At 37.4% G+C, this 14,622-nt stretch overlaps 1 protein-coding gene across 1 annotated transcript in view; it reads left to right on the plus strand.

The window, feature by feature from the left end:
* Positions 1–14,622, plus strand: part of LOC124612984 (thyrotropin-releasing hormone-degrading ectoenzyme-like) — a 291,166-nt gene that overhangs the window by 197,106 nt on the left and 79,438 nt on the right. The window contains exons 14-15 of the mRNA XM_047141525.1: positions 4,925–5,205; positions 12,941–13,119. Coding sequence (XP_046997481.1) covers positions 4,925–5,205; positions 12,941–13,119 — 460 coding nt within the window. The remainder of the gene's footprint in view (positions 1–4,924; positions 5,206–12,940; positions 13,120–14,622) is intronic.

Genomic DNA, 14,622 nt, shown 5'->3' on the forward strand with positions numbered 1-14,622 from the left:
AAGGCCAAAAGTAGAATAAGAGAGTGAAGTAAAGGTCCTTGCTGTCAGCCCAAAGGCTGAGAAAGCAACCTCTTCAACTCTGTTCATATTTACTGGAGCCACAAGTGATATCTTTCCCACACTTCCTATCAGACATTGCAGGCACCACTCACAAAGCACGCGGCAGCTGCAAACCACTTCTGGCCTGAAACACAGACTGGTTCTAGCATGTAGGCGATGGGAACAGCACTGTGGACAGACAACAGTTTTGAACATGAAAGAAACATTTCCATTTTTAATAAATTCTTAATAAATCACACCAGGAAATCCCCACAAACAGATAGTGGACTCTACACCGTCCTCCACAGTAGTGTTACTATTCTTCAAGGTAATAATTATGCTTCTAATCTACTCTACAGTTGGTGTTCTGAGTTGAGATTTGGTTGTTTCTAGTTGTAGCTGAATGCCTCAGATACCGCTTCACAGTTTAGGAGCATTTCAAAGAACTCAATCAAAATTGAACTGTTTTCCATGCCAGCATACTACCTCTCCTTTCTTGTTGTTACAGCAAGCATATTTTTCTCTCAGAAGTCCTCTTCTATTTGAGTTAAGTGTTCCTTCTCATGTTATTGCTTGAGATTCCTGATAGTTTTGATAGTGTTTTTTTTTTTTTTTTTTTTTTTTTTGCTTCTTGAAAGCTTTTTAGATTTATAGTATTTTCTGAGAATATCAAATGACTCACACTTTCTGATGCTCTTTGGTTGCCTTGCCTCCTTCTGCATACTAACATGCATATGTCTTTCTTTTCTCCAGCAGAGTTTTTCCTTTCACCATCAGTCAATGTATCTTTTAACTGCTCTTGACTGTGAAGAAAATGGTTCCTGGAGATTTACTATGACCATGAATTTGTAATCAGAAAATGTTTAACGAAAAACTGCATGAAGAAAATTAATATTGTGTAAACCCCACAAACCTGTTTTACTTCAGGAAACTTTAAAAGCACACCACTGTATGAGAAGTTTCCAAATCCTGTTAAAATCCTGATAATAAAATCCTATGATAGTTGAAAACAGTAAAACAATCTGAAGCTAATTTGACAAATAATGAAACAGTGTACTGTAATTTTGCTTACCAGTAACAGTTAAATCCAGATAAATTTGCACCTAAACATGAATGAATGGGAATATGACATTAAGTGGCATCCAAACAAAGATCACATACTTTGACAACTGTCAGATTCAAAGTTCCCACCAAAACGCTAACTTGAACCAATGGCAAATAAGCTACTTCTTTGTAATTGGTCAGTGTAAATAATTTCAATGGCAGATGCCTCTACTTACATGTTTGGCCACATTTCACAGTGCAACAAATAAATTCAGCCTGTTTAAATTACTGTATATACACATCGAAGCACATTATTCCAAAAGCTGCATACAACATGTGAAATGAATAGTACATACAAATATATTGAAAAGCAAAAACAAATAAATGATGGCAATAACTACTGTTAGGGGTTGGGTCAACAATCACTGAAGGTAAACAGTCTTTACAATGCACTACTTTTATTTATAGAGAGAAACATTAAGGGATAGTCTATTACAAAGCATAAAGCAATTGAATTGGTTACAATTGTGTTTCTCGAAGAGAGGAATGGTTTTGAGTCTTAGCTGTTCTGGGTCAGCGTGATGTGGCGACAGTGGTAGAAGCAGTTTGAAGTTGCTGATATGAATCCTGTAAGTTCATCCAGTTGAGTCCTTGGCATTAAAATATCCTCTTTCCTTACATCCTGTTTCAGCTGGTGGTGGTAATAAGTTGCGTAGCATCCATTTGTCATAGTAACTGCTTATGCTGCAACTGTAGGTCATATTAGTTCAACTGCAACTTTCATACACGATAGTTTGGCACAGACCACATGATGTGTTTAAATTAACACTTCATTTGCTATAACTTGCCAACTGCGAAGTTAGACATTCCATCTACTGTTAATATTCATAGTTCATAATAAAATTGTTCCCATGAAAACAATCACTTATGTAGCAACACAGTTCACAGTTTCCACATTGGTTGTTAGTGTTTTAGTACATGCCATATATCGTAGTCAAGAAAATGGGCAATATTAAATTCACAGTTTACGTAATGCAGCTCAATTCTAAACTGCCAACTATACTGTCGGTTCACGAGTGCATTGTCACTGCCACATGTATCATCCTGCAAAAACCAACAGCATTTGCATAATACGACGTCCGTTTAGAATATCCATCATAGAGTCAAATTTCAAACTGATCTAACACAAGAAAAATCCAGTATTAACAACACATTAAATGCACAGCATTACTACACACAGTAGTTGCTTCCATACCACCATGATTACATGCCATCTGCCACTGACTGCCACACACTGTTCGACCCTACAACTACCGATGCCTCTGTCGCTCCACAGTTCTTACAACACTTTTGCCTATTGCATTCCGTTTCATATGATACATTTAACAAAACTATCTGAAAGATTATCAGAAAAAAATCCTAGTCTTTACATAAGGAATTTCCCGTAGAAAACAGCATATTAAACAAAGTCACACACACTTCATGTTCTACACTATACAAGCAAATGAAAAATATTATATATATATATATTATTAGTCATAGCATCACACATGCTTGATAGTTCTTTTGATTCAAGCTCATCTTAAAATATTATCTGGTTATAAGCTTCTCTGTATCAAGTTTCACAATATCAGTAGTGTGTCTAGTTTTGACATAAATTTTAGAAAAAAAGACCTAAATGTAAGTTTTCACTCCTGAGGATGTTGACATTTTGAATTTCCTTCTCCACGTGTCCCAAGTTCACTACAAGATCAGTCTTTAACTTTCCTAGTAAAGAATTTGTAGATACATTTTCTGTTTTCACAGAAGATCTTTATGTGCTGTTGACTTCATTTCCAGATCAAAACTTTCACAAACTTTCACATGTTGTTTGCCATTTTGATTAGTCCTCTTGTAGAATGGGTAGTTCCCAATGATCTTACTGAATTTTCCTCTTCCTGAATAAAGCACTGGAGTCTGCAAGAAATACAACATTTTTGGTTGGAATCTTGAACTGTCTCTCCTCCATGTCTCCCCAAAATTCTTCTACATTCTTTGGATCTGTTCTGTTATTCTCATTTGTGGGGGCATGTGCTTTGACCACATATCTTATTTGCTCCCCTGAAAGAAAGTGTTGAAAACCTACTGTTCTTGGATCTGAAGTCAGTGATGGCTTCCAGCATTTCTTTATCACTAAATATATAAACTGAAGTACCCTGCTCACTTCTGTCTGCATGTTCACACTAATCTCAGGAACTGCTGTAAGCATTTTGAAACAGTTTTTACTTACAGTCTTTGAGGAAGATTTGTGTGTATTGTGTATATAATTTGGAAGTATTCCATGGAAATTGGCTGAATTATAATGATTCAAGTGAAAATGATGCCATTGCCACCTAGTGGCAAATAGCAGAACTCACAGCATGGGTAGCTGCTGTGTGACTGAGAGATTTCATTTGATCTTCACCATTCCATGTAGCGGAAATGTTTCTCCACTGATACCATGATATTTTCTGCTGCCTGCGCATCAAATGGACCAACTCAATGTTGTCCAGTATGGACATGAAATTACATCTAATTGAAAGACTTGCAGTAGGGCATTAAGCCACACAAAACTATTATTACCCCAATCTATACATATCTTCTTCTTGTGTACATTACATACATTCAAATCTCCCATTGTGTTCTCCTACCTATATGAGAAGGCTAATCTTATGAACCACTGTAGGCATTTCATGTGATTTTCATTAATAGATACACTGCTTCAGAGTGGACTGGATGGTAGCTGCCATCACTGCCATGAGAAGTCACTCAAAAGACCAATTAAATATGGAAAACCTAATATTCATGCCTCCCGAGAATCTTCCTGGCTTGTGCTGCTTAAATCATTTCAGTTGTATTAAAGTCATGTTAATCAGTTGCCTGACCTTTTTCTCTGAACTTTAATCATAACTCCATGCAGTGGCCCACAAAATTATCACTATGCCAGATAAGTCATCAGATACTCAGTGCTACCTATATGAAGCTGGGGTGGGTCGTTAATTGATTATAAAACCTGTGCCAGTGTGAGGTACAGTGTTCGTTACTCTCTTGCCTGGATTTCTATTCAGAATCTGATATCCTTCTGATTCAAACACTGCTCCATCTGTGTATCTGGTCTCTTGTAACACTGTTACAATGATTTTCTGTTTGGCCAGGGAATCTGTAATAGTTTTCAATTTTTCAGTTTTGAAGAGTGAGTTAATGTTGAAAGTAGCAAAGTATGGCACTTTCTTTTCTTTTAGTCAATGGCATGTAGGTGTGAGCTCCCCAGAATCCATTGGTTCAGTGATATCTTTGTCAATCATTGATTGGTTACCACCTAGGTTAATGCTCTCTAAGAATGAACTTACCATCATCCTGTATCAAGTGATTTCTGATAGTGATCAATGCATAAGCATCAACATAATAACAATTGAAGTAGTCAGCATCAGAAGTGCCTCAATATGTGACCTGTATACTATTTTATGGCTTCTGTGGGTGTCAACATGCATACTTTATCGGGCTGGCCGCTGTGGCCGAGCGGCTCTAGGTGCTTCAGTCCAGAACCACACGGCTGCTGCGGTCGCAGGTTCGAATCCTGCCTTGGGCATGGATGTGTGTGATGTCCTTAGGTTAGTTAGGTTTACGTAGTTCTAAGTCTAGGGGACTGATGTCCTCTGATGTTAAGTCCCATAGTGCTCAGAGCCATTTGAACAATACCTTATCTGGGCTTATATATGATTATTATTATTATTATTATTATTATTATTATTATTTGCATGCACAAAAATGATGTTGCATCTGGTAGTCAGAGAGCACAAATAAATCTCTTGTTGATTTGCAGGTCTCTTTGTTGTTAACTATGATCCAGCAAACTGGAGACTCATCCTCCAACATCTAAAGACTAAGGGTTCTTCCATAAGATTATCTGCAACAACACGTGCAAAGTTACTAACAGATGCAGGACTTCTTGCAGATGCAGGGGATCTGTCATATGATGTCCCCTTTGATCTAAGTCTTATGTTGTCAGATGAGAATGATGTTGAACCATTCTATGCTTTCAATGGATTTTTTCAAAATCTTCGTAACAAATTGCAATATACAAGAATAAGGACTCTCTTAAAGGTGAGTTAAAATAGACAAAATAACCATAAATTATTCAACGCGATAAAAATATGTATGGAGAAGGCACTCTTATGTGAAAGTAATTATTCAGCAAAAGTTACTACTAAGAATGCTATATGAAGTAGATACTTACTTATATTTCAGAGCCTCTTCCAATATACTGGAAATATTAAGCACTTGCCATTATGTAAATCATATTTGCTGCTAACAATAAAAATTCATTTCACAACTTCTTATTAGCCCCAAAAATAATTCCAGTATAGCCTAGCATTGAAAGTGAATATCTGGAGGATGGTGCAATCTTTTTGAACAAGTTCCCATCAGACACAAAGCATGAAACAGGAATCTCTAAAACCCAAAAAAGTCATTCCTTATTAGTCATCACTCCTACAAATTACCTGATTCTCTAAACTGAAAAACTGAATATTCTGATTACAAGTGATGTACATAGTATTGTTCAGTGTAAGCTTGCTGCTATCCTTACAGTATTTCTGGTAAATAATAATATAGTCATTAAATTACCAAAAAGAGATCGGGGGTGCTGCGTTTTGTCTCTTAACTCTGTACTGTTTCCTTTTACTTTACAACAATTTATATGTTCATGTTTACTCTATGCTGAGTTCTGTCATTATCCATAGACTGTAGTAACCAGTCAACAACAGTAATTTTTTCTCATGAATCTTGTCTTGGTGTACACTGTGTCTAAAAGACATTCTGTATTACTTGGCCTATGAACTAATAAAGACCTTGTCGTACCAGCAAAGGTGATATCATTTTGTGTGTTATTTATCGCAAACCAAGCAGGCTAACTCATCAGACAGGCCAGTACTCAGCTGTATGCCCAAACTGGTGTTTGTGACATGATATGCACCTGCCTGCCATGCAAATAAGAGGAAGTATTATTGCAGGGTGATGAAAAATCCAATAAGAATCAACCCTGCTGTGTTCAGGCTTGCCATACAATTAACATCTTTCTGGCCTCACAATCTGGTGCTTTGACTTGCGCAAATTGAAGCCAGTTTCTTTTATTCAGGAATAACCACAGATGCTACCAAGTTTGCACTGGTAGTGAGCCAGCATGACCATCAGTACATGACTGAGGTGCAAGATGTGATTGTTGTGCCACCAGAGTTATTCCTACGACTGGTTGAAGGCAAAGCTTATCCACCGAGTATCAGCTTTGCAAGAAGAATGCCTCCACCAAGTTCTGACACAGTACATCTGGGACTGTAAGTCTCTCAGTACTTGTGGCATCTGTGAAGCAAGATTGACACTGGTAACATACTGGACAGCCTACTGAGAACGATCTGAAGTAGTTAGTTGCTGCCTTCCATCAAAACAATAATAGTTTTGCAGGTCAAAATGTCTTTAGATGTCATGGCAGACCTGATAAACAACATCGAGGGTGTTATGTCATGTGCACCTATCACCGTAGCAGCTGCACAGTGTGTAAGTACTTCTGCCACAGTATTGCATGCTGACCATGATGCTATTGCATGCTGACCATGATGCTCTGATGGCAAAGGTAGACATGTTGACCCAGCAGATCAGCCATTTAATGTCTCATCAGAACAACAGTAGTCATCATGGCTGATCAACATCCCAGAAGCACTTATACAGCACTACTTCATCTGTGCCTCTGACTGAGTCACAAAAGGTATTAAGTTGGTGCCACAGAAGATTTGGTGATCAAGGACATTGATATACTTAACACTGTGTGCACCCAAATGCCAGATGCGATTGGCTGTAGAGGCTTTATGCAATTACCAGTCTGTATCACAGTATCCATTTGTGAGTGATTGGTTTACAGACAGGAAATATAATCTGTGTTTCTTCCTGTGAACAATGCTACACTGATGTAGGCTGCACATGTCATTCTGTCTGACTGCTGCAAACAATTCTTCTATCATGACGCACAGCACTCACTGATTTGAGATAGACCTAGGCCTACACCTGGCATTCGTGTGGGACTTCAAATTCATGGACATCACAAAGCCAATAATAGGAGTGAACTTCCTGGCATGCTACAGCCTTCTCTCTGACATCACCATAGTTGACCAAACTACCAGACTGATAGCTGCAGGATTCTGTAGAAGTGACAATTACCCTCAGATCAGTTAACAATTGCTAAGGACCAGTTTGACAGTATGATTTGTGAGGGCATCATGTGACCATCAGCCCCTGGTCCTCACTGTTGCATCTGACACCAAAGAAATGTGGTGGGTGGCGTCCATGCAGAGGCTATGGAGCACTCAATGCTTGCACAGTGCCGAGTCATTAATCCAGTACCATAACTGCAAGATTACAACCAAGCATGGAGCAGTGTCCGTCTGTACAGTGTGTTGGACTGTGCCAAGGCATATACACAGATACCGATCACCAATGAAGACATCCTGAAGATGGGCATAATTGCACCATTTGGCCTAACTGAAAGCAAATTCATGAAAGTCGGTCTCAGGAATGCTACATAGAGGTGGCAGAGATTTATTGATTCCACATTACAAGGCCCACCATTCTGTTTTGCTTAACTTGACGAGATATTGGTATTCACCAGAAGAACATTGCCAGGATCTTAGAGAAGTTTTCAGATGGCTGGAAAAATCTGCCATTGTTCTGAACACAGCAAAGTGTATGTTTGATGAGCCAAAAGTCAGTTTCCCTGGCAGATGCAACTCTCTGTCAAGTGGCTACCACTATCTGACAAAGTGGAGACCATCCTGTAGATCTCCTGGCCTTACACAGTTAAAGAACTGTGTCAATTCCTAGGGCTGCTTAATTTTTATTGTCAACATCTACCACATGCAGCAGAAATTCAGAAACTGTTAATGGCTGTGCTAGCAGCTCTGAAATGTGAGAGGAACAGAAATTATGTGGATGGATTGCATGTGTGCTGCATTCAGATGAGCTAAACAAGTAATAGCAGAAGCTGTATTATTACTGCACCATCAGCCAAGTGTGCTGTTAGCATTGGCAGTAGATGCAAGCCAGACAGCAATGGGCACTGTAATGAAACAATACAACAATGATGCGTGACAGCCTCTAGCTTGCTTTTCATGGAAATTGACATAATCTCAACAAAGTTCAGTGCATATAATCGAGAACTGTTAGTGGTGTACATGGAAATCAAATACTTTCATCATCAGCTGGAAGTCTGTGAGTTTACCATCTTCGTGGATCACAAACAACTGACATATGCCTACTAACAGTACAACATCAACTGTTTACTGAGGCAGTACAACCAGCTATTGCATACTGAGCAGCATATCAAGCACCTGGTCCAGTAACAGCAACTCTGGCAGCAGCACCAGCCATGACATTACTCTAGGGAACCATTGAAACATGAGATCTGGTTGCTGTATCCATTTCCCGGTTCACTTCCTACATGGCACTCCACTTCCACTGAGGTGGCAGTTGTAACAACCAGGGCCAGCAGTTCTGTACAGTGTAGTGCACAAGTTTTTCGTGCATGTGTCATGCCGTGAGTGTTCAATGTTGCACTGTCTAACTAGTTTCACGCCAACTTCCAGGAGTGCTGTGTTTGTCTGTTATCTTTGTGACATTTGTTTTTATTTTATAGCAATTTATATGTTCATGTTCACTCTACTGTGAGTTCTGTCATCACTGTCATTGTGCATAGCTCTTAGTAACTAGTTGAGAAGAATCTTATTTGATTCCTCATGAGTCTTGTCTTAGTGTACATTGTGTTTAAAAGATGTTCTATATTACTTGACCTACAAATTAATAAAGTTCTTGTCATCCCAGGAAAGGAGATACAGTTTGTGCATTATTTATGGTAAAATAATCAGATTAACCAGTCAGATGGGCCACTACTCAGTCCTACAAGCAGAAGCCCATGAATGAAGATGATGTGCCACATGTTTTAGAAATCTTGCCTATGGCCTAAAAAGTGATGAGTAGTTTGCGTTTGGTAATAAAATCAAATTTGCGCCCATACAAAAAAATGTGAAATTTATGAGCACCAAATATTATGGCCAGTGCTTCCTTTTTTATTTGTAAATAATGTCTTTGGGAAGAAATTTCTTTGACCTGATTGGTGACTCCACACCTTCCTCTAACTTACAAGAGGAGATGGCCCCAGCGTCTGTTGGTAACATGAGAGGCAAGTGGTTTTAGTAAGATACAAGCCAGGGTGCTGATTGGAGGGCCAATTTTAACTTCTGAAAAACGAGATTATATTCTTCTAAGCTCTGAAAGCAGACTCACTTCTTATGGAGACAATGTAATTGGTGAGCTATTGAGGCTGCCTCTGGAATAAATCACACATAATAATTAACTTTTTATTGAAATACCTGAAGGGTTCTAATGGATTTAGGGCCAGGCATGTTCTAAGTAGCCTATGCTGGCTGATGACCCTCCTCACTGAGGAAATAGCTTACAAAGGTGACCATTAGCTGAAAGAAGGCACATTTGGAAAAAGCCTTTCTTTACAAGGGCTATGCAGAAGGGACTAGATTGTGCAAATGCTCTTCTGTCCTGTGATCAGTGCCCAGAATATCATCGAGATAACTCACAGAATATGAAAACCCCGCAATAGTCTTTTGTTATATTGACACAATAGGATTAGTGTGTTCAAGACTTAAATCTTCCTGCAATCTTCATCAAGAGCCAACTGAAAATACGCCTCAACTAGATCAGTTTTAGAAAAAATTTCTTCCTGAAAGCTTAGGAAAGTGGTCATCTAGGTGAGACAAGGCACTAAAATCAATGTGAGCTGGAGCATTAATGGTCTGCTTAAAGTCCTCATATAACTGAAAAGAGCAGCAACACTTTGTAGTCCCACTAATGGTGAAACCTACTGACTGTAGAAAACAGGAGATAAAACTGGTTGCTGTTATTTCTAGTCTCTCTACTTCAATCTTAATCTCACCCTACATGGTCAACAGAATTAAATGAGCTTTGCAAAATCTCTGACTTGCTGATGACTTTAAGACAATGTGGACCTGAAAGTCAATTGCTTTCCCTCACCCAGGTTAAAATAGTGACATAAACTGTGCATGATGTGCATCAATGGCAGCGCTTTACAGTCCGCTATTGAAAAGTCTGCATTATATCGCTATGGCTCTGGGCCATATGTGAAATATCAAAGTCTGCTGAAAAGGTTTGTTGTGCCACTTGTGATGTTTCAACAGCCTGTACAGTTTGCAGCACTTCAGCCAGGGAGACTGTCTTAAAGCTTGTGTACAGATATCCTTATCCAGGGCTTAGTGAATCATTACATCATACATTAAACTTCTGACATATGATTCACCACGCACATACGTGAATTTACAATTTATATTCAAGCCATTAAAATCTGCAATCCAAGATGCATAGGTTTCAGTGTATATCTTGTGGTGTTTTAGGAATTCTAGCCTTCCCACTATCACTTGCATTTTAGAATACATCAGGTAAAGACAGCACAGATGGATTGGAGAAAAGGGCTAACTTTTTAACTAAATAATGTAACTGGGGATTTGTAGACAGCAAAAAGTTCCATTGTCAGTTTGGATATTTGACATCACTTTCTTGAAACTGCAGCTCAAGGCATCTTTGATATACTTACTTGTCTTTTTGAGCTTCATTAAATAGCTGAAATATCAAGGTGGCAGAGCAGCCTCAAACTAATTAAGTGCTTGACCAATTTTTAATGCAATTTTGTTGTTGCTGCCAAAACTTGAGAAATTTTGCATTCTTGGTAGCTCTTTGTGAACAAAAACTCAGACTTCCTCATTGGCAATTTTGTACTCCTCACTTTAGGGCCAACAAAATTTACTGAACATGATAAACTTCTGAAACAACAGATTAAAATTTGACTAGTAACTCATGAAATCAAACAATTATAGTTCTTGATGAAAATTAGTAATAGCCGTAGTTCCAAATAGAAATTAGTCTGCAATAGTTCACAAGTGATATTGATATTGGTTCAAGAACTAATAACTTATCATGCACACATATTGTACGTATGACATTAAGCAAAGGTTCATTAAACTTGGTGGTGCTGATAACCTCATATTCATATGTTCATAAGTCAAGGTAGCAACAACAAAAGTCAGAACTGGTCCAGACAAATAACAATTGCAGTTGTAGTTCATTGGAAGAGGCAAAGTCAGATAACAGCAGTTGAAAGAGGGTCTGTTACTAACTCAGCTTATACTTGCCAACTACGGAAGTTCATATGACTGTTCTGGGATATCGGCTTTGTTTCCACCATAGATGCCCTCTCCAGACTTGAGCAATGTTGCGGGTATCGATACATCTTTATCTTACATTTTTTAATCCAGCTAGGTTATTAAAAATTTGTACTTTGATTATTCCATTCTTGGTCTCCATTTCTCATTGCTTTGAACCTTAAATCTTTGAAATATCAGCTATGTTTAACTTTACACTTCTCATTCTTAACATTTTGCCAGCTGCAATTACTGATATTAGTACTTCCATTCACTTGTTTCCTTTGTTAATTATTTTTAATGATTTTTTTCTTATGTTTTATCACTGCTTCATAAATGGGTTTTATCTTTTTAAATCCAAAGCCTCTTATTGCTCAGTACTTTTTACCAGAAAACAAATAATCAGTTTTGTACTCCATGAGGCAAACACTGTAGGCAATTTGTTGATTCTTCAGCTAGATTCTCAGTACTCGAAAGTCATCAATACATCTCACTTGTCATTCAAAGGCTCTCCAGTCTCATCTACAAATTATGTCACCATATGCATCTATCCTTTCATTCTATTTATTTATAGTGAAAGGAACAACAAGTAAAGTAAAAAGCTTAAAAGTAAGAATACGTTCTGTGAGCAAAGTTTATTGTCTATCCACATTTTGATGAATCGCATAGGTTAGTTCAGTTATTTGGTAAACAGAAAAACAGTAGTAGAAGAGTCCATGGGTGTACTGCTGATTACATTGCACACTGCGAACTGACTGCACTGTCAACAAATACAGAAAAATATCATTTGAGAATGGCCTCATGTATTTTTCTTTTGTCAGTGCATATTGTGAATATAAAATTAGAATCTTGTTTTAGCATTCAAAAATCACCTAGCTTTGTATCAGTGTTCACATCTAAAATACTTAATGCTCCAAATGGAAAATATCAAAATAAAAAAACTACTAAAACCAATGAATGAGTTAACTTATAATGGAATCAAGTTTTACTTATTCCACTTAGTTTACACTTTAATATTACAAAGGAGCTTGGTAAACTCATTAAAAAGCCTCTTGGCAATATACAATAATATAATATCTTAATAACTTCTATACATCTTACCATAGTGCTTTTAGAGTATGGTTTGAACCTTAAAATCATGGACAATGTTACCTATCATTTTTTCTTGGTCTCCTTTCCTCTAGGCTCCTGGGAAACTTTTCTGTCAGGGGGAAGCTTCCCCCTGACAACCATGCCTCTATCCTTGCTACCCTCCCTGTTTTCCTTTCCCTGTAGCTTCATAACCTGGGTTGTGAGTAACTGAATCCACTTTCCCTTCTTCCCTTTCTTTCCCCTCTCTCCTTCCTGATGAAGGAACATTTGTTCTGAAAGCTAGGAACGTAAATTTTCAGTTCTGTTTTTTGTGTATCTATCGGCTGTACTGAGCTGAGGTAAGTACTGGCCAGCCCCTCTATCTCTTTGTTAGTATTTGTTTCACATCTTTATATGAGATTTTCCATTAATCATTTGTATATTATTGTATTCTGATATGCTAAATAAGGCATCATTTTGAAATGTTTATTCTACAGGAATATATATGGAAACTTTTTTCACCTCTTTATGAACAATACGGAGGTTTCAATGAGGAACTCATGCATAATGAAATGACTCCACAAGGAATTGTTATGACAATAATGTGCCATTATGGAGCAGAAGATTGTACAGAAGCCCTTGCTGCCAAGTATAAGCCAGGCACTTATACACAAGAGTATGGGAAAGAAAAACTTACATAAACTTTTTGTTACTTATTTATTAGTATAAGTTTATCATACAGCATTAACAATACACACACAATTAGCAGAAAAGTTCCTCTACATGCATTATTACAAGCTATATTTAGGCTGTCATTGTACATTACAAAATCTACTTTTGTATAATAAGACATTCTGTACAGAAGCCCTTGCTCCCAAGTATAAGCCAGGCACTTATACACATGAGTATGGGGAAAAAAAACTTACATAAATTTTTTGTTACATATTTATTGGTATAAGTTTATCATACATCATTAACAGTACACACAGCATCAGCAGGAAAGTTCCTCTATATGCATTATTACAAGCTAAATTAAGGCTGTCATTCTACATTACAAAATCTACTTTTGTATAATGAGACATTCTGTACAGAATGTAAACAGTGCTGCATTAGAAGTTTGTTTAGTGCTATCTCAAATTCTTGCACTTGAGTTATTTTTATTTGATCTGTTTTGTTACTGTGTAATGTAAGGCCAAACTTAATTACAGTTTCGTTGTAGGATAGCGTTCTGTAATATGTTTGGCAGACATTTGATTGTCCTGTGGCACAATATTTGAGAATATTATTTTTCTGTATTAATTTATGAGTTTCTTGCAATAGTCCCTAGTGAATAAGATGGAATACTTCAAAAATCAAGCTTAGTAAAGTCATCTACAAAATCATATATAAGTATCATGAACAATGGTGGCTCTATAACACTCCTTTTGATGTCTCACAAGTTACTTTTACATCTATCAATTATATCCCTTTAAGAATGCCATGTTGATGTCTATTTGAATCCAGAAAGTTTGTCTCATATTCTGCATGCTTGTATTTTGTTCAACACCTTTATCTACTGTCTTCTGTATCTCATGGACAAATGGAGCAAGCTGAGTTTCACAAAATCATTGTTTGCAAAATCCCCACTGATTCCTCAAGAGGACGTGTTGATTCTTCAAAAACTGCATAACACACAATGATACAACATGTTGTACAATCCTACAACAGACGTCAGCTATGTAGGACTATGGCTCTTCTTGAAATCAGGAATGATCTGGACCATTTTAATAATCATTTGATGCCCTTTATTGTTTCCCAACATTCTATGATAAACTGCTGTTAAAAGGTGAGCAAATTCTTTTACATAATTTATACAGAATTATAAAGTTATCCCACAAGGTGTAATTGCCTTCTCTGTGTGGAGCCATTTAACTGTTTTGTGTTCTATATTCACTTATCTAAATATTTGTCATTTCAGCACTTGTGTAAAGATTGAAAGGGGGAACCAGATTACAATCTCCTGCAATGAAACAATTTCAGAAGATTGAATTCAGTATGTAAGCCTTCTCTTTGTCAGCTTCTGTTTTGATTTGAGTAATGATCACTGAGCAGCTGGATAGATCTTTCTGACCTATTCTTGACAAGATTACAGTCTCCCCAATTCCTTCTGAAATACTGACTGAAGTGTCTAATTTGTCCT

The sequence above is a fragment of the Schistocerca americana genome, chromosome 1 (genome assembly GCF_021461395.2).
Source record: "Schistocerca americana isolate TAMUIC-IGC-003095 chromosome 1, iqSchAmer2.1, whole genome shotgun sequence".
Lineage (NCBI taxonomy): Eukaryota > Metazoa > Arthropoda > Insecta > Orthoptera > Acrididae > Schistocerca > Schistocerca americana.